At 41.9% G+C, this 19,564-nt stretch overlaps 1 protein-coding gene across 1 annotated transcript in view; it reads right to left on the bottom strand.

Annotated features, from left to right (window-relative positions):
- Positions 1 to 19,564, bottom strand: part of LOC126158699 (ATP-binding cassette sub-family C member 4-like) — a 179,096-nt gene that overhangs the window by 94,252 nt on the left and 65,280 nt on the right. The window contains exons 8-11 of the mRNA XM_049916462.1: positions 10,928 to 11,110; positions 7,487 to 7,773; positions 624 to 807; positions 404 to 547 (exon numbers count right to left, since the gene is read on the bottom strand). Of these exons, the coding sequence (XP_049772419.1) occupies positions 404 to 547; positions 624 to 807; positions 7,487 to 7,773; positions 10,928 to 11,110 (798 nt within the window). The remainder of the gene's footprint in view (positions 1 to 403; positions 548 to 623; positions 808 to 7,486; positions 7,774 to 10,927; positions 11,111 to 19,564) is intronic.

The following is a 19,564-nucleotide window of genomic DNA, read 5'->3' as shown; positions in this document are numbered from 1 at the left end:
TCACTAGGTTTCAGTGGGTCCTTTAGTGCCCCCGTATCCTAACATCTCAAGGACATAAATTAGATGCAGATTTAACCTTAGATGCTTTAAACTTTCTCAGTATAGCTCTCATGAAAAGCAAAATCTTGATAATTTCCCAAATTTCACAGTTGACATCTCCGAGTAGAAAATAAACGGAAGTAAGTGATTGATTCATAATCATGTTGTGCCTATAAAGCCAGTACTTACCACTTCCGACAACGTAGATATCTGCCGGTCGAACATATTTGCATAGGCTCTTTGAGATCCAACACGTTTTGAACGTCTTAAGTTGCTTTGTACGTCCTGTAAGAGAGAGTAGTATTTTTGAGGAAGTATGTAATACCAGAAAAGTGTTTTAAATTTTGCAGATTAATAGTGTTACCTGCATAGACTTCCTGGTACTCCTTTGTCGATCAATACTGAATTCTTCTGTTTCAACTTCCTCTTCCACACTTGACATCAGTTTGGAAAAGCTGACGCCACTCTGGAGAATCTCTTCAAAATTTCCTTGATGCTCGACGATCCCCTGTGAAGCAAAACTTTTTTGACGTAAATAGAGCAACGAGCAGCTGCCGTTAAAGTGTAAAAGGAGATCAACGCACCTTATTCAGTATCACAATGTTGTCTGCCCCCTGGAGGTACTGCAACTGGTGAGTGACCAAAATTCTTGTCTTCCCACTTAAATAAGAGTTAATGCATTCGTCAAAGAGATGTTTCCCGACATGTGTGTCGACAGCAGAAAGGGGGTCATCGAGCAGGTAAATGTCTGCCTCCCGATAAACAGCCCTGTGAAAATGAAATGCTAAGTAATGATTGCCGTGCTACCATACTTGTAATTATAGAATTAAATATTTCAAATGACGAAAGGAGAAGCATTTTAGTCTTAAACTGTATCAATATTTCTGCTACACTATGCCGAGGACTTCATTTCATTTCTTAGTAATACTGGATATCGACGAGTGAGTACCTTCGAATTCTACCACATCATATTTCAGCAGTTTCTTAAAGGTATTACAAACGTTTTGCAAATGTTAGTAAAAACCACGAGTGTCTAAAAAATAGTGTGAAATGTAAATATTGTTTTTAACCGCTAGGTACCTGTTACAGCCAACGGCCTTGCCGCAGTGCCGAAACCGGTTCCCGTCAGATTACCGAAGTTAAGCACTGTTGGGCTTGGCCAGCACTTGGATGGATGACCATCCTGTCTGCCAAGCGCTGTTGGCAAGCGGGGTGCACTCAGCTCTTGTGAGGCGAACTGAGGAGCTGCTTGACTGAGAAGTAGCGGCTCCAGTCTCGTAAAATAACATATGGTTTGCAGAGCGCTATGCTGACCATATACCCCTCCATATCCACATACAGTGACAGCTATGGGCTGTTCGGACGGAGTTTAGTTTTAGATACCTATTATAAAGCTTTGACATATGTCGTTACCATAGACAGCTGCGTGCTGGTGTGTCTTCTATGCATGCAACACGAGATGATGAACTCTGGTGACCGTCCTGTGCAAAGTTAAGCACAGTACGCGATTTTTGTGTGACTGCACGAGAATGATGATACACATCTGTTACAGATGCACTGAAAATGGTCCATGCCAGAGACTCATACATCTGAATAAGGACGATTTTAAAACAGTCTTTTGGAATGTTTCCCTAAATCGTACAACTGCGCCACCTGCTAATGGCAGCATGTTTTGAATTAACCGCGTTTGAAATTGAAATGATAAATGAGTGCTAGAATGCGAGACAGACGTAATCCACACACCTGTGGAACTGATATACTTCGAGTTTTGCGTTTGTCCCTAAAGTTTGAAAGTGAACATCTTTTTGGTTCGTAAACAGTCAATTACAGCCCAAAGAATATGAGAAAATTAAAATCGTCTTGTAATATATATTTTTATCCGAAAAATTTCAGCTCCTACTCGCCAAATCTAAAAAGAAATGTAAAAAATGGGTTACTTTTACAACAGTCTCATTTTCATCAATTACTTGTTTCAAATGCAGTTGAATTCGTATTTACTTCAATACGAAATTTTTGTTGCATTTAAGGATTACTAATAGTGTCTGGGGTTCCAGTTACACCAAATCTAAACTTCCATCTGTACCGAAATCCACACTTTCAGCCGTCTGTATCCTCCTCCTCCTAGCTCTTTGCATCTTGAATGTCTGGTTGAAGAGCACGGTGCACAGCATGATGGTTTTCAGGGATTTAAAGAAGTAGGGACATCAAGTCCTTGTCTTTTGAAGCAGCAATCTTTCTGCTCAAAAATGGTTCGAATGGCACTGAGCACTATGGGACTTTAATGTCTGAGGTCATCAGTCCCCTAGAACTTAGCACTACTTAACCCTAACTAACCTGAGAACATCACACACTTCCATGCCTGAGGCAGGATTCGAACCTGCGACCGTAGCGGTCGCGCGGCTCCAGACTGAAGCGCCTAGAACTGCTCGGCCACTGCGGCCGGCAATCTTTCTGCCATCAGGATATAAGCACACCGCATTTTGTAAGAGTGAATAAGATGTGATCCGACTGAAATTTGATTCTATACTGTGTCTCCACGGTCGTCCAGTCCTTTTGGTCAAAACCTCAATTTCCTAGTAGTATTTTTTTTAATTGTATAATGCCAGGCGTGTAGGTCTCCATTTACATGACACAAGTTTTGCGAAATTTCTTCTTCTGTCCAGATGTCCACATGCGTTTCTTAGCTAAATTTGGAGCTGACGCCTGTGAATCTCGAAAATCTTCCCCAGTAATCCTCTGCACACAGAAATGTCCCTTCACTGGGACCTTTTATACCAGTGTGTATCAGTCCCCTGGAGTAAAGGCATAGACCGTTCTTCTAATTTATTTCCCAGTAACGCCAGAGTAAATGTTAGAAGGCAAAAGTATATGTCCAGAAGAAATTAAAAATATTCTGCGGAATGAAAAACTCCAGTCATTACTAGGGTATAGCGTGTCAGTTATAATGTCTTATCCTTGTGTTATTCTTGTTTTATGCTGAGTAGGACGTCGTTATCAGGAGAAACAAAGCTGGCATTCTACGGAGTGTCTTAAACGGGCAGGTAGATTAGAAAATTTAAAGAGGGAAATGGATAGGTTAAAGTTAGTTATAATGGGAATTAGTGAAGTTCGGTGGCAGAAGGAACAAGACTTCTGGTCAGGTGAATACAGGGCTATAAATACAAAATCAAATAGCGATAATGCAGGAGTAGGTTTGATAATGAATAAAAAATAGCAGCGCGAGTAAGCTACTACGAACAGCGTAGTGAACGTATTATTGTAACCAAGATAGACACAAAGCCCACTCCTACCACAGTAGTGCAAGTTTATATGCCAACTAGCTCCGCAGATGACAGAGAGATTGAAGACATGTATGATGAGATAAAAGAAATTATTTAGTTAGTGAAGGGAGACGAAAATTTAATAGTCGTGTGGGGTCAGGAATTCGATAGGGAGGAAACGTAGTAGGTGAATATGGAATGGGGATAAGGAATGAAAGAGGAAGCCACCTGGTAGAATTTTTCACAGAGCATAACTTAATCATAGCTAACACTTGGTTTAAGAATCATGAAAGAAGGTTGTATACGTGGAAGAGGCCGGGAGACACTGGAAGGTTTCAGATAGATCATATAATGTTAAGACAGAGATTTAGGAACCAGGATTTAAATTGCAAGACATTTTCAGGGGTAGATGTGAACTCTGACCACAATCTATTGATTCAGAATTGTAGATAAAAACTGAAGAAACTGCAAAAAGGGGGGAATTTAAGGAGATGGGACCTGAATAAACAGAAAGAACCAGAAGTTGTAGAGAGTTTCAGAGAGAGCATTAGGGAACGTTGGACAAGAACGGGGAAAGAAATACAGTACAAGAAGAATAGGTAGCTTTGAGAGATGAAGTACTGAAGGCAGCAGAGGTAAAAAGACGAGGACTAGTAGAAATCCGTGGGTAACGGAAGAGATATTGAGTTTAATTGATGAAAGGAGAAAATATAAAAATGCAGTAAATGAAGCAGACAAAAAGGAATACAAACATCTCAAAAATGTGATCGGTAGGAAGTGCAAAATGGCTAATCAGGGATGGCTAGACGACAAATGTAAGGAGGTAGAGGCATATATCATTAGGGGTAAGATAGATACTACCTACAGGAAAAATAAAAGAGACCTTTGGAGAAAAGAGAACCACTCGTTTGAACGTCAAGAGCTGTGATGGAAAACCACTTCTAAGCAAGGAAGGGAAAGCAGAAAGGTGGAAGGAGTATATAGAGGGTCTGTACAAGGGCGATGTACTTGAGGGCAATATTATGGAAATGGAAGAGGACGTAGATGAAGATAAAATAGGAGATAATGATACTGCCCGAAGAATGTGACAGAGCACTGAAAGATCCAAGTCGAAACAAGGCCCCAGGAGTAGACAACATTCTTTTAGAACTACTGAGAGCTTTGGGAGAGCCAGTCCTGACAAAACTCTACCATCTGGTGAGCAAGATGTGTGAGACAGGTGAAATACCCTCAGACTTTAAGAAGAATATAATAATACCAGCCCCAAAAAAGCAGGTGTTGACAGGTGCGAAAATTACCGAACTATCTGTTTAATAAGTCACGGTTCCAAAATACTCACATGTATTCTTTACAGACGAATAAAAAAACTGGTAGAAGACGACCTCGGGGAAGACCAGTTTGGATTCCGTAGAAATTTTGGAAAACATGAGGCAATACTGACCCTACGAATTATCTTAGAAGATAGATTAAGGAAAGGCAAACACATTTTTCTAGCATTTATAGACTTATAGAAGCTTTTGACAACGTTGAATGGAATACACTCTTTCAAATTATGAAGGTAGCAGGGGTAAAATACAGTGAGCGAAAGGCTATTTACATTTTGTACAGAAATCAGATGTCAGTTATAAGAGTCGAGGAGCATGAAAGGGAAGCAGTGGTTGGGAATTGAGTTAGACAAGTTTGTAGCTTTCAGGATGTCGCAAATATATCAGAAAATGTTTTCACAAAAATCCTTACTGAAATAACGTTCGTATTCTTCATGCAATATGCATACGGTAATTATTTTTTATTACCACTGTTAGAAACTCTACTCTTTCCATACACTATGTTTACCATGCAGAAGCCAGCATAAAAAGCAGTTCGCTAATTATAGTTCATAAATTGCCTGTTGACTTCTGTCTCCGGTTCTTCGGCCGACGTTTGTTTGATGATTTTTCTAACGTTTCACCAGCACGGGTGGCTGGCATTGGCAAAGCTTCACCCTCCATTCACTGCTATTGGTGGACTGGACTCGACCTCGTGCCAACTTCCAGGGAATCCAGGATCCGCTCACCTTGAGGGCTTCTTCTTTCTTGTTGAAGCTATGATCATGTTCGTGTGTTTCTATAGCTTCCCTGAACAAGCGAGTGCGGCAGTCCTTCTGTACAGCTAGAACTTCCGTGATAGACAATTTTACTATGTGGTCGTCGGTCTCACACAGCGCGAGCTCTACCACGGACGGTTTATCCTCCTACCCCAACTTGCAATGCCACTTATGTTCGGTGATCTTGACACAGATTGATCGTAGAGTCATTCCAACACAGACTTTTCCTCATGCACGTCGCATGAGGTACATTCCCGATATTGCAAGTGGGTCCCTCTGCTGCTTATAGTTCCCTAATTTATAAAACTCAGCGAAGAGATTATCCTTATCATTAACTATAAGTGTGAGATATTCGCAACTGTTGACTTCACAGCTCAATCGGGACTGCTATCCTGCTCCTTTGCTGGAACAGACTTGATACTTTTTTCACTCACGTAGTCTTGTCCCAAGTTTCTTCGTCCTTATAACTATCTTTTCTTCCAGTCACCTTCGTTTCTTGCACGTTTTCTGGATTTCGCACATCTGTTAGACACAGAGTCTCCTTCAACGTCAGTCACGACGTCCACATCAAAACATGTGACTGCAGCCGCGTATGTTATTGGCTACCACTAGCTGACGTAATACTGTTACCTTTTGACTTAGCTCCCTCTCATACTACAGACTTGCAATTCAGTAGCATCCCAAAATCTTTCATTTGTACAGTCTGAGAGTATGGGTGGATGATAATTATTCATATTCTGTGGGGTAACAAATATATAACAGTAATATCTAAATAATGTCCATAACTTATTTTTTAACAATTTGTTGGTTAACTCTCTCTTGTACTGTAGCACACAAGTTGCGCAAGATGTATGGGTCGTTTAGAATATATATGTCAGAGATTACACAAGAATTCGGGTTTCCTAGTTCAGACGTGTCTCGTCCGACTCTTCAATAGCATAGAGACGTGTCCATACGCGTAAATCACCACACTTTATTACAAATAATATATCTCAATTTCCACCCAATAACTCAATACATTGTAACAACACCAGGAATAAGAACCATCTCCATAAAGACCTAGAATCTCTTACTTTGGCCCAAAAGGTGTCCAACATTCAGGAAGACACATTTTCAATAAATTGCCAGCAACCATAAAAAAAACTGGTTTCAGATAAAGCACGGTTCAATCAGGGTTTGAAAGACTTTTTGATGGGCAACTCTTTCTTCTCTATAGATGAATATCTTAACAAAATGGCTCTGAGCACTATGGGACTTAACTACTATGGTCATCAGTCCCCTAGAACTTAGAACTACTTAAACCTAACTAACCTAAGGACAGCACACAACACCCAGTCATCACAGAATATCTTAACAGGTACGGTTAGAACAGCTTAAGTAAAAATGTCTGTTAGATTTCAGTTTTGGCAGCACTTGGTCACAACAGTCAAGATTAGGCTTTTTGTGTATGATAAATTTATTAAAAGTGCGTAACAATGTTTCATTCTGACAGTGTATTAATTTTGTAAATATTACAGATCCATTTACTTCAACGTATTCACGTATTTTGACAATCTCCTGACAAATGGTCAGGGTAATAAGTATTATATTCAAGTGTTTTATGTTATACTTTCTAACATGTTCCACACCCACGAGAATGGTCTTATTTTCGGGTCTATGGAACGAAAACTGAATTTAACCTGATCCAAACAGGACGACCACAAGAGTTTGAAGAACGGACATCATGTCGCCCCCGCAGAGCCATACGCGGTTGGTCGACGATCTATTGGTAATCACGTCACCGTCAATTTGAATGTGAGCGTCGTTCTTACAGATCTGTACAGAGACAAAATATGCACGACCAACAACGCATCAAGCGCCTATCCGTGACTTTTCTCTATTCAGTGTATGTGTACACCGACACAGAGAAAGTGGACAACTTAACTTTAAGTAATCTGTGAACAGCCACCAGAGACCCACCGCTTACCCTCCGCTCTCAAGCCGCATCTGAAAGTGATCCCTTTTACGCTCACTTGCGTCTAGTCATCGAACAGTAGCAGCTCGATGTCCTTGGTCAGGACACCCACCTCTTGCGTCCTCTGGCACCTCTTCCCGTTCTACGTACCTGGCGAGGTTGACCCTGGCCCTCTGCCCGCCGCTGAGTGTGATGCCCTTCTCTCCCACCAGCGTCTTGTCCCCGTACGGCAGCAGCTCAAAGTCCTTGGACAGGGCGCACACCTCCACCACCTTCTTGTACTTCTTCTTGTCGTAAGGCTGTCCGAACAGGATGTTCTGCCTCACAGTGCCCACGAATATCCACGGCTCCTGGCTCGCATATGATATCTTCCCTCCGATCTTGAGCTTTCCAGATGTTGGTGACAGCTCGTTGATAAGCAGATACAACAGGGAGCTCTGAAAAGAAAAAGAGAGGAGAATTAATTCGCCATTCTTTTTATGCGATCTTTCGATCTCAGTTTGCCATTCCATGAATTGAAATTATTTATCCCACCCCCAATAAATATTATAAGACCATTACTGATCATCCGCTTGCTGGTATGCTTCTTACTTATCTTTCCATTTATTTACTATTACACCAACAGGTGAACGAGTTACATTACCGTATGTACCTTCACAGTGTGCCAGAATAGGACAGTAAATATCAGTTTTGTGTTACGTTTTTAATGAGGTTATGTGTACGTGAATGGGACATCATGATATGTTTTCGAGCACGTGTTGTGGAATGAATAAAGGAATATGAGTTATTACTTGAAGAAATATGTACAGTTCATATCATTGTGACGAACAAAGCTGCAAGAAAATCATTCACGTTGGTCAATGTTCCCCTGGTATCTAAACAACATTTGCTTGATACTTTTTTTTGTTTTTGGCCAAAATTATTTGGGGTGTTCAAGATAAATGGGACAGCGTGTGTAATAGTATAAGCCACACAAACATTTATGGATGGCAAATGTGTAAAAGGTTAGGTTATTTCGACATGTTTCTAAACTGTGTTACTTGCAGGAAGCAACTGTCACGTTGCACTTCAGATGTAGTCTAGCGTGCATACTCAATGAAACATGCAAACGTCCTGCTCCTCTCTGTCTATATATGTCTCAAAGCACAGCGTGTGTAGGGCTAAAGCCTTACAAGAAAAACTGATAGAGAGCACATAGCTTATGTTATAGACAAGTGGAATAAAAATTATGTAATCCGTAAACGAACATTGCCATTTAGCAGAGAAAGTTTTTTTATTTTTCTTAATTGCCGTTTCTAAACTTTCCCTGCACCATAGAAGCAATTGTAGGCCGTGTTCCACAGTTTGCCTTTTTTCTTACCAAGCACTGTACATTCTTGTAAATACGAGGAGCACTCGATATGCAATGCAACATTTTTTTCCTTGGCCAGTTATGTTTAGAAAATGCAGGGTTTGTTGTGGGACAATGTGTAATATTCTTGCTTTAGCCCATAATGGTTTCATGAGGCTCCAGTAGGTGGTGGCTCTTTCCGTAGCCTTCAAGATGGCGTCTGTAACGGAGGTGCCTTCCAAGCGGCAGTGAAAAAAAGAATGAGTCGTTGGACGAGGCGTCTGTCATCATCGCAACGAGGTCAGGCAAACCTGTCCAGTCTCCCTCGTGCCGGCCGGCCGCACGCACCTGTGACGCCTGCGTGTTCGTCTCCAGAAAAATCCAAATGAATTTCTGCTTCTCCATGACAACGCAAGGTCTCACACAAGTCTGCGCAACCGAGAGAAACTCAGAAAACTTAATTGGACTGTTCTTCTCCATCCCCCATACAGCCCGGATATCGCACCTTCCGACTATTGGCCCTATTAGGCTTGGGCACCGTGGGTAGCGGTAAGTGGATGGTGGGGCGGTTACTGATGCAGCAAGACGTCGACCAGTAGAGTGGTACCATGCCGGTGTGCAGGACCTTCCAGTAGGGTGGCGTTGGGTCGTCACATTGATTGTAGATTATGTTGAAAAATAGGGTTTTGTAGCAAAACTAGCGGGAAACAATATGGTGTACTGAAATCCTAAATAAAACGTACCTCCATTCAGAAAAGAAAATGCACACTACCGGCTATTAAAATTGCTACACCAAGAAGAAATGCAGATGATAACCGGGTATTCATTGGACAAATATATTATACTAGAACTGATATGTGGTTACATTTTCACGCAATTTGGGTGCACAGATCCTGAGAAATCAGTACCCAGAACAACCACCTCTGGCCGTAATAACGGCCTTGATACGCCTGGGCAATGAATCAAACAGAGCTTGGATGGTGTGTACAGGTACAGGAGCTGCCCATGCAAGTTCAACACGATACCACAGTTCCTCAAGAGTAGTGACTGGCGTATTGCGACGAGCCAGTTGCTCGGCCACCATTGACCAGACGTTTTCAATTGGTGAGAGATCTGGATAATGTGATGGCCAGGGCAGCAGGCGAACATTTTCTGTATCCAGAAAGGCCCGTACAGGACCTGCAACATGCGATCGTTCATTATCCTGCTGAAATGTAGGGTTTCGCAGGGATCGAATGAAGGGTATAGCCATGGGTCGTAACACATTTGAAATGTAACGTCCACTGTTGGAAGTGCCGTCAATGCGAACAAGAGGTGACCGAGACGTGGAACCAATGGCACCGCATACCATCAAGCCGGGTGATACGCCGGTATGGCGATGACGAATACACGCTTCCAATGTGCGTTCACCGCGATGTCGCCAAACACGGATGCGACCATCATGGTGCTGTAAACAGAACCTGGATTCATCCGAAAAAATGACATTTTGCCATTGGTGCATCCAGGTACGTCGTTGAGTATACCATCGCAGGCGCTCCTGTCTGTTTCTAAAGGTAACCGCAGCCATGGTCTCCCAGCTGATGGTCCATGCTGCTGCAAACGTCGTCGAACTGTTCGTGCAGATGGTTGTTGTCTTCCAAACGTCCCCATCTGTTAACTCAGGGATCGAGACGTGGCTGCACGAACCATTACAGCCATGCGGATAAAATGCCTGTCATCTCGACTCCTAGTGATACGAGGCCGTTGGGATTGAGCACGGCGTTCCGTATCACCCTGCTGAACCCACTGGTTCCATATTCTGCTAACAGTTATTGGATCTCGACCAACGCGAGCAGCAATGTCGCGATACGATTAAATCGCGATAGGCTACAATCGGACCTTTATCAAACTCGGAAACGTGATGGTACGCATTTCTCGTCCTCACACGAGGCATCACAACAACGTTTCACCAGGCAACGCCGGTCAACTGCTGTTTGTCTATGAGAAATCGGTTGGAAACGTTCCCCATGTAAGCAAGTTGTAGGTGTCGCCACCGGCGCCAACTTTGTGTGATTGCTCTGAAAAGCTAATCATTTGCAATATCATAGCATCTTCTTCCTGTCGGTTAAATTTCTTGTCTGCAGCACGTTATCTTCCTGGTGTAGCAATTTTAATGGCCAGTAGTGTATTTCATTACTTATTGGAAGTCCCTCGTAAAATTGTATTGTTTATAAATAATTGCTTCTGCGCCACCAAAATAAAATGAATCCAATGTTCATTACCTTTCCACACCCAACAGGTCCCACAATGGCACATAGCGTGCCTGGTAAGACGTTGAGGTTTATGGACGAAAGAGATGGGCTGGCGCCGTCCCATGTGGCTGACGCCTCCTGTAAGGATACCTCTCCTTTAGCGGCTCCTCCGCTCCTGTCCTCTACAGTCGCCTCCGGCTTCACAAGGAACTCCTGTAGACAAAAAGGAAACGCAAAGGTTTTCATAGAACTTGAAAAAAAGGAAGGTGCTGCGACACTAGAAATTGGAGTCTAATCGGAAGAAAGGAAAATAGAAAAGAAAAAGACTTAGCAGTCACTGCAGAACCACATAAAAATTTCCCCACAAACATGTGAGGAAACATTGGCCATAGGGGCACGATGGCCAACATATTATTTCGCTAAACTGCCGTTAGACTACGCATCCACAAGGAGCTTGATCGGAACATTACTGTTGTTTGCGAGCACAAAAATGGGTCAGTGCATTTAGGTTTGTATAACAAGGAAGATCATGTGTTTTATAATTTCTTGTTGCTGAAAGTACATTTAGCTTACTCAAGATTTTCTTGTGCGTGTGCGCTTACTAAGTAAGTAACTACAACGATTACAGTCCATAGATTTAGTATTATTTTGACAGTAAATCTTTAAAACGTTTTCGTCAACGATCTAAAATAGTTCCAATATGGCAATGGGGCTCAATGCCCCACTTAAATAAGGGCAGCCGCCCCACAGGGCTAACCTGCCCCACTGTCCTATAAGTAAGTGTGTCGCTGACCGGGATAAGTAAACCCAGTTGTTTCTAAGTGAACGGAGACGAGGCCATTGTGGGATCAGCGCGGACCCCACGGTATCCTTTATAAAAGTCCTCTTTCTAGTAGAAACGTGGGGACTGCATTAGAGAAAAATTCTTTTTGTAGGCTTTTCACCTGCTACTGCATGCATGTATTGCCTTCTGATTGGCCTCTTTCTTTCATAGAAAAATGGAGTGCTTTTATAAGGACGAAGATGGTCTAAACGGCAACGAGATGAACCGTGTAGTATTGATGATGATCCTTAAGAGTTGTGTAGTGAAGTGGAAGACAATGTCGAAATTCATGATGTCGAAATTCATGATGTCCTCTCTGAGGATGAAACCTCAAACCCAAATCGTTTTTCACCAGCTCAGCCTTCCTCATCCTCTGACGATGACTGTAGAACTCTCGATTTGGGGAAAGACTAAACAACTATTTAGAAAACACGACTCTACCGTCCCAGGAGATGCTAAAGTTGCTGTCACCGAGGTGGACTTATTTTCACAGTTTATAATCAACGCAATGGTTGAGGCATTGTCCGTTACACCAACGAAGAAATAACCCAAATGACATCTACATCTGAACCTGGTCAGTCATTCATGGGACTCACGAATGCAATTGAACTGAAGGCTTTGGCTGGTCTCTTGTTCCTCTCAGGAGTGCTGAAAGATTCAAAGCTACGTCTTGATGGCATGTATAGTCGGAGGATTGGCACCGCAGTTTTTCGTTGTGCGATGTCAGAGATATGATTGAAATTTTTGTTGCGGGGATTGAGATATGACTCAGAAGCCAACCGTGAACAAAGCCGTGAATAAGGAAAACAAAACGATAAATTCGCTCCTTTCAGAGAATTGTGGAAAACCCGACAAATAGGTTTTAAAACTAATATCTGGTTGTGACGTAAGGGCGTTTTATTTCCACGATGGGATCTCGTACACTGCAGAAGGCATCGTAGAACAAAAGAAAGATTCATTAGTGCCAAACCAATACGTACTGAATCTAACGGAAAAGTTGAATGGCAGTCATCGCAACATCACCGTTGGTAACAGGTTCTACTCATAGGAATTAGTAGAACAGCTACAAAGAAAGAAACTAACACTGGTAGGAACCCTCCTGAAAAATAAGAAAGAGATTCTATCTTCCTTCATCTCAACGAAGGAGATACCACCGAGCAGTTCAAGGCTCCTGTTTCAGTCTGACAAGATGATGGCTGCTTTCAATGAGAAACCGAAAGATATACGATATTTCGTCTACCATTCATGATGAAGGCGAGGTAAGTCCAGTATCTGGAAAACCGGAAATTGATGGATTTCACAACGTGTCAAAAGGAGTGTAGACGAGTATGACAAACTTTGCCACAATTACTCAAAGAAAAGAACAAAAAGGAGAACTTTGTACTGGTATTTTTGGCTCTGAACTTTGTACTGATATTTTTGGCTCTTGTTTCTGGCTGGACTTCCCACTTGTCTATTTTGCTTCTGTAGATGTTACGGTCTGCAGTGTCCCGCATTGTGAGCTGAGCACCAGTAAGGTCTCTTCGTACTTGTTCGGCCCATGTCATACATTTAAGGTTTTCAGTGGCTGTGAGTATCTGGCGTGTGAGTCTATACACAAGGATTCAGTGTCCATAGAATTTAAGGCGTCTTTTTCTAAGTCAGTAGCAATATTCGAATTTTGCTCTGTAGTTTTGTTGGTTTGCAGTCTATATCCAACTTCAGTTTTTCGTGGTCCAAGAATTTTCCTAATAACCTTTCGTTCTTTTTTTTCGTAGATTTTGTAATAGCATCTTGTTATGGAGTGACAAGGTTTTTGCTGCGTCTCGGGTTTAATCCAGTGCGTTAGAGCCTGATTTATGCATGCATGGACATGCACTTTTTTGTTGTAAAGATGGTGTGTTCGACCATAGGCTCATTTTAGTCTCTGTGCTCGAGTTTATTGAGACTATTTATCTAGTCCAGTGGGTTCCATTATTTCCCCCAGGTGCCGGCCACTGTGGCCATGCGGTTCTAGGCGCTTCAGTCCGGAACCGCGCTGTTGCTACGGTCGCAGGTTCGGATCCTGCCTCAGGCACAGATGTGTGTGATGTCCTTAGGTTAGTTAGATTTAAGTAGTTCTAAGTCTAGGGGACTGATGACCTCAGATGTTAAGTTCCATAGTGCTTAGAGCCATTGGAACCATTTTTTCACCCAGATATTTAAAATGTGGAACTCTGTTTATCCGTCCATATTTTGTGGTGAGGTTCTGTGTGTTTAAGAGCGTACACATAAATTCCATTTTCTCAAAAGAAATTTGCAAGCCAAACTTCTCGGCTAATTCCTCGAGTATTTCTATTTGATGTATTGCATTTTGTTCATTGTCTGTCAAAATTGAAAGGTCATCGTATTTTTATTATATTTTTCATTTTATTTGTGAAGGCTAAACGGAGTTTTGTTATGAGACTGAACAAGTGGGTATGAATAATACCACTACAGTGGAAACGGTGATTCATTTCTTTAGTTTATATTGGATGTCAAATTTCTGTTTTATTTTGGTTTACCCGGCCACTGTGGCCGAGCGGTTCTAGGCGCTTCAGTTCGGAACCCTGCTGCTGCTACGGTCGCAGATTCGAATCCTGCCTCGGGCATGGATGTGTGTGATGTCCTTAGCTTAGTTAGGTTAAAGAAGTTTTAAGTCTAGGGGACTGATGACCTCAGGTGTAAAGTCCCATAGTGCTTAGTGCCATTTGAACCATTTTGGTTTATTTATTTATCTATTTTTTTTCAGTGAAGCTACTAAGCGACAACTATTTTACACGTTGCAGTGTGACAGTGCTGTTAGCAATTTATTTTGTAGATGGGTACGAATATTTTCTGTAGAATGTTTAAAATAATATTTGTATAACCTGAAGAATACGATTATGTTGCTGTTTTATGTTACTGATTGGTTTATTTCTCCTAAGCATGCCACCATCCTCCCACAGCAACTTCTATGCAGTGCAACTGGGTAAGGTCCGTGAAGAACCCACTGTGCCTCATGTGTTCTGTCCCCCCCAATGTACCATCGGAGGGTTAACATTAATAGGCCTGACATAGTTGACGACTAGATCATATCCAATGTCATTTTTATGTAAGCAAATTGTGTCCTGCACTGATTTTAAATCTGTAACATCAATGGGTTTCTTTTTCTCCCTTCCTTCCAAAACTCGTAACTTACTTTTAAGTATTCAACTAAAACGATTGTTATATAAAATTGAAATTATTAGTTATGGAGCATTGAGGACATACTTTTTCAAGTGCTTATCTTTGAATGTGGTCCTTTTTTTTTACTCGTTTTCATTCTTCCGATTTGTTTTTGGAGTGGTTCGAAATAATAAAAAGAAAACTGAAAGAGGATGTGTTTCAAAAGCAAGTACGAAATTAGAAATGACAGAAGGAAAACGGCTTGAATGATCGGTTAGGGGAAGTGAGCAAAGAGTTTAACAGTAACAGAAAAACTTTATAGGAGGTGCTGTAACAAACTAGAAGATTTAGAACCTTCTGAAACAGCAACAAATTATGGAATGGATATGGCTTCACAAAAAGGCTTCAGGTGGCATATATCTCTGATTTGTTCTGCTTTATTTAATATTTTCACTATTTCAATAGCAACACCGAATATAATGGAAAAACTAAGCTCGCTAATAATTTTCCGAAAGCTTTATTTAGTCAAGGATTATTTAAATATATAGATAAGAGAAATTAATTTTTCCAGGTATTTGAACCTGAATAGCAAAATATGTTTGAAGAGTGCCTTAATAAAGCTAGAGCCTTCCAGCTACAGAAGTTATCCAAATCCCTTACAGCTATGCAGTTGTCTGTCAATTTGATATGGTGGGACCTGGATATCAGGATTTCTGGAACAACAACCGACATTCTTCATTCAAATTCCTTAGGCAACGCTAGTTTGCCACGCTGTACTATATTCAACAAGCCGACACAGACTTTTTTTGACAAACTGAACAATGTATTGCTAAGACTGAAACTGACCCCTGGTGACATCTGGAATATACGTAGTTACGAAAATGGTACAGATTGAAAAGCTGAGGTCTGCCATACAGTTCTAAAACTTTACGTGCTTCCAGTCTTCCTTGTTGGTTGATTGAAGGTTCGATGCCGTCGATCGAGGAGGTGGCGACAGTCACTCATTGTCGGCCGTCGCTGTTGCAGAAGCTGGATGTTGGCGCGCCTTCTTCTCGACACGGCCACCAGACGAAACGGGCCCTTGATGTGCTCCAGCTAATGCTTCCCGTCCGCGACACCATGTCAGAAACTATCATCGCGAGTCGAGCGCAATTATATGCTGCCAAACCCCGAAAGCGCGGCAGCTCGCGGGAGCGTCACACAACACACCTGCTCCACTGCACTACCCCAGCCAGAATCCTCTCTGCTCTGCCCGCGCTCCACGCGGCAGAGTTAACACTACCAAAGATCCTACACACTTTGATTCTTCACACGACCTATCGATGTAACCGTTCGATAGCAGTTTTCCCTAGGCAAGACCCAGCGTAAAAATACAAATAATATTTACGAAACAAACCAATTATACATCGACATAAATGCATAAATATATATATACAAATAGTAAAACAATTACAATATGTAAAGACACAGAAATGTCATATATTCAGGTAACAAAAATAAGGAAAACAAATTTATAGTACAATAGATGGAAATAGGAGGATATGCATTTCTGGCGTTACACGTGGCTGTCCCTTGGTTCGGCTCACTACCTGTGTCACCCAAGTGATCGAGGGCAGACCGACCCCCTGGAGGTTTCTGAGTGCCGTTGTCTTTACTGTCTTTCTCATCGGTGCTTAATTGTCTGTTTATAATCTATCATAGCCAATGATTTAAAAAAATTCTTGGTTTTACTGTGTTTAATGTAAACCAAAGGCCTTCAGCCGCGTATAAGAAAGTTTGAATTCCGGCAAGTGGATATTTGCTGAAAGGTTATTGCCGTTGTGTTTTGGTTCTTTTTGCGCGGTTTCAGCTACTTCACGCTTAAGGTTTATGGTTATATTTTTTTTTAATTTTGGAAAATTAATTGTGGTGCTTCAGCCGCTTGGAATCTTATTCTTAACATTACCTTTCAACCTTAAACATTGGAGACTTCTGTCCTTAAAGGTTTATGGTATTTTGAATTTTGGAAAATCGACTGTGGGCCTTCAGCCGCTTAAAACCTTATTCTTAAAATTACCCTTTAAGAAAAACATTGCGGCCGATATATATATATATATATATATATATATATATATATATATATATATATATATATATATAATTTTATTTGTAATTTTAACTGCGTGCTTTCAGTCACTGTTGTTGACTTTTAATCTTTCTTGTTTGGAGGCCTTCAGCCGTGAAGGAATTGGAGTTTGAAACTCGTAGTTGTAAAAGTTCGGCTATGTGCCACTTTGGTTGTAAAAGTGTTATTAAATTACAATAAATCACAGTTTTCAGTGAAACTGGCCGAGAACTTATTTGGCCCCTTTGCACAATCCTAATCATCTGTTCTGCCCTGCGGGTTTAGCGGGCTTCTCAAAACGCTTAAAAAATAAGCTGGAAGAAATCATAAAAATAAGTAGGCCAGCCTGCCCTGGTCTCTGGTACTTTTAATGAAAAAAATTCACAAAGGTAGCCAATATTGCCCGCTTATGGAGTGATGCTCTTCTCAGAAGTAACCAATTCTGTCTGTTGGTGGAGAAAGTTTTACTGCTGGTCTTAACATACTGCACATTTTCGCGTACGACTATCATGGGTTTATCCCATGTATGTATAGGTCACTGAAGACAACCTTGCTGGCGGCGAGGCAAGGTGCCTGATAAACGTTTAGGAAGGCGCGTCCTGCCCTAAGGCTCGCAATGATCCAAGTAGGCAGCGGCGTATCTCCGTTGTGTCTAATGGAATGCTAGCGTTAAACTCTATTTATGAAGATCCATTAAGTTAGGCAGCCACCTTGGTTCTCTTTGAGAGAACAAGACAGTGTGCTAGCATTCTTTCCTTCCATCCACTACAACACAAACACGACGCTACTCTACACAAGCAACCATCACAGGCATCCATACGAGACTGGTCCACAAATAATACTTCATAACCCGCTGAAGCAAAATGCCAGCGAACCACGACCACTACGTTACAGACCACGATGGTGCTTCGGGATTCCAGAATCTGTCCCAACAGTCACTTCCTAACTTTACTGTTGTTGCTGTTGTTGTTTATTGCGTCTGACTGGATGTATGTTAAGGCCCCACACCAATAAATATGTATCTACAGAACATAAACAAATTAAAAATGTATAGTGTGATAAAGTACACCAATAGCACTAATAACAGAAATGATAAGACACAACGAAAATGCTTAAAGTGTAAGTGCTCATAAATATCCAGAGGTGTCAAAAGTCATGGGATACCTCTTAATATCGCGTCGGATCTCCTTGTGCCCGGCTTGGTACAGCAGATCGACGTGGCATGGACTCCACAAGTCGTTGGAAAACCCATACAAAAATATTCTACCATGCTACCTCTGTAGCTGTCTATAAATGCAAAAGTGTTCCCAGTGCAGTATATTACGCACGAACTGACTTCTCGATTATGTCCCATGTATGTCCTGTGGGATTCGTGTCGGGCGCTCTGGTGTGGCCAAATCATTCGCCCAAATTCTCCAGAATGTTCTTCAAACCAACAGCCAACGATTGTGGCATGGCATATTGTCATAAACGATAATTTCGTCGTTGTTTGGGAATCTGAAGTCCATGAATGGCACCAAATGATCTTCAAGTAGCCGAACATAACCGAGGATCCAGTCCACACACAGCCCATACCATTATGGAGCCACCACCAGTTGCACAGTGCCTTGTTGACAACTTGGCTCCATGGCTTTGTGGGATCTGCGACACAGTCGAATCCTCATCAGCTCTCACCAACTGAAATCTGAACTCATCTAACCAGGCTGCGGTTCTCCAGTCCTCTAGGGTCTAACCGATATGGTCACGAGAGGAAGAGGGGCGCTGCAGGCGATGCCATGTTGTTAGTAAAGATATTTGCGTCGGTCATCCGCTGTCATAGACTATTAACGCCAAATTTCGCCGCACTGCCCTAACCGATACGTTCGTAGTACGTCCCACACTGATTTCTACTGGTATTTCAGCCAGTGTTGCTCGTCTGTTAGCACCGACAATCCATGCAAAAACCAAGGCCATCGGTCACTGCGTTGTCCATATTGAGAGGCAATGCCTGAAATTTGGTATTCTCGGCACATTCTTGACACTATGGATCTCGGAATACTGAGTTTCGTAACGACTTTCGAAATGGAATGTCCAATGCGTCTAGCTCCAACTGCCATTCCGCGTTCAGAGTCTGTTAATTCTGGTCGTGTGCCCACAGTCACGTCTGAACCTTTAACAAATGACAGTTCCGGCACTGCACTGCTCCTCTGCATCTTGTTTACGCAATACTACCGCCATCTGTATGTGTGCATATAGCAACACCGTGACTTTTTGTCACCTCAGTGTGTAACAACAAATACAAATAGCTATTAAATAGTAAATATGCAGTAGTCAACTGTTAGAATGAATAACGGTAACCAACAAAATGTTTCATCTCAGTACGCTACAAAGGGGACGGGAAGTGAAATTTGATGAGGTGCACGATACTTTTAGCTCCAGTACCTCTAACTGAATGCAGGCCACCAACAGCATTGTAGGGCTCTGTTACGGTAGAAGAACATGATGAATTCTTGCAGCACTTGGTATGCAGAGGAGATCTTTCTCGCTAGTAGGGAACTTAAGCGTTATGGAGAAGCACAACATCTATTTGCAAGTTTAATGCTCGTCATCTACTCTC

The sequence above is a fragment of the Schistocerca cancellata genome, chromosome 2 (assembly GCF_023864275.1).
Source record: "Schistocerca cancellata isolate TAMUIC-IGC-003103 chromosome 2, iqSchCanc2.1, whole genome shotgun sequence".
NCBI classification, from domain to species: Eukaryota; Metazoa; Arthropoda; class Insecta; order Orthoptera; family Acrididae; genus Schistocerca; species Schistocerca cancellata.
The sequence above is the reverse complement of the archived record's forward strand: the minus strand, read 5'-3'. Positions and strand labels throughout refer to the sequence as shown.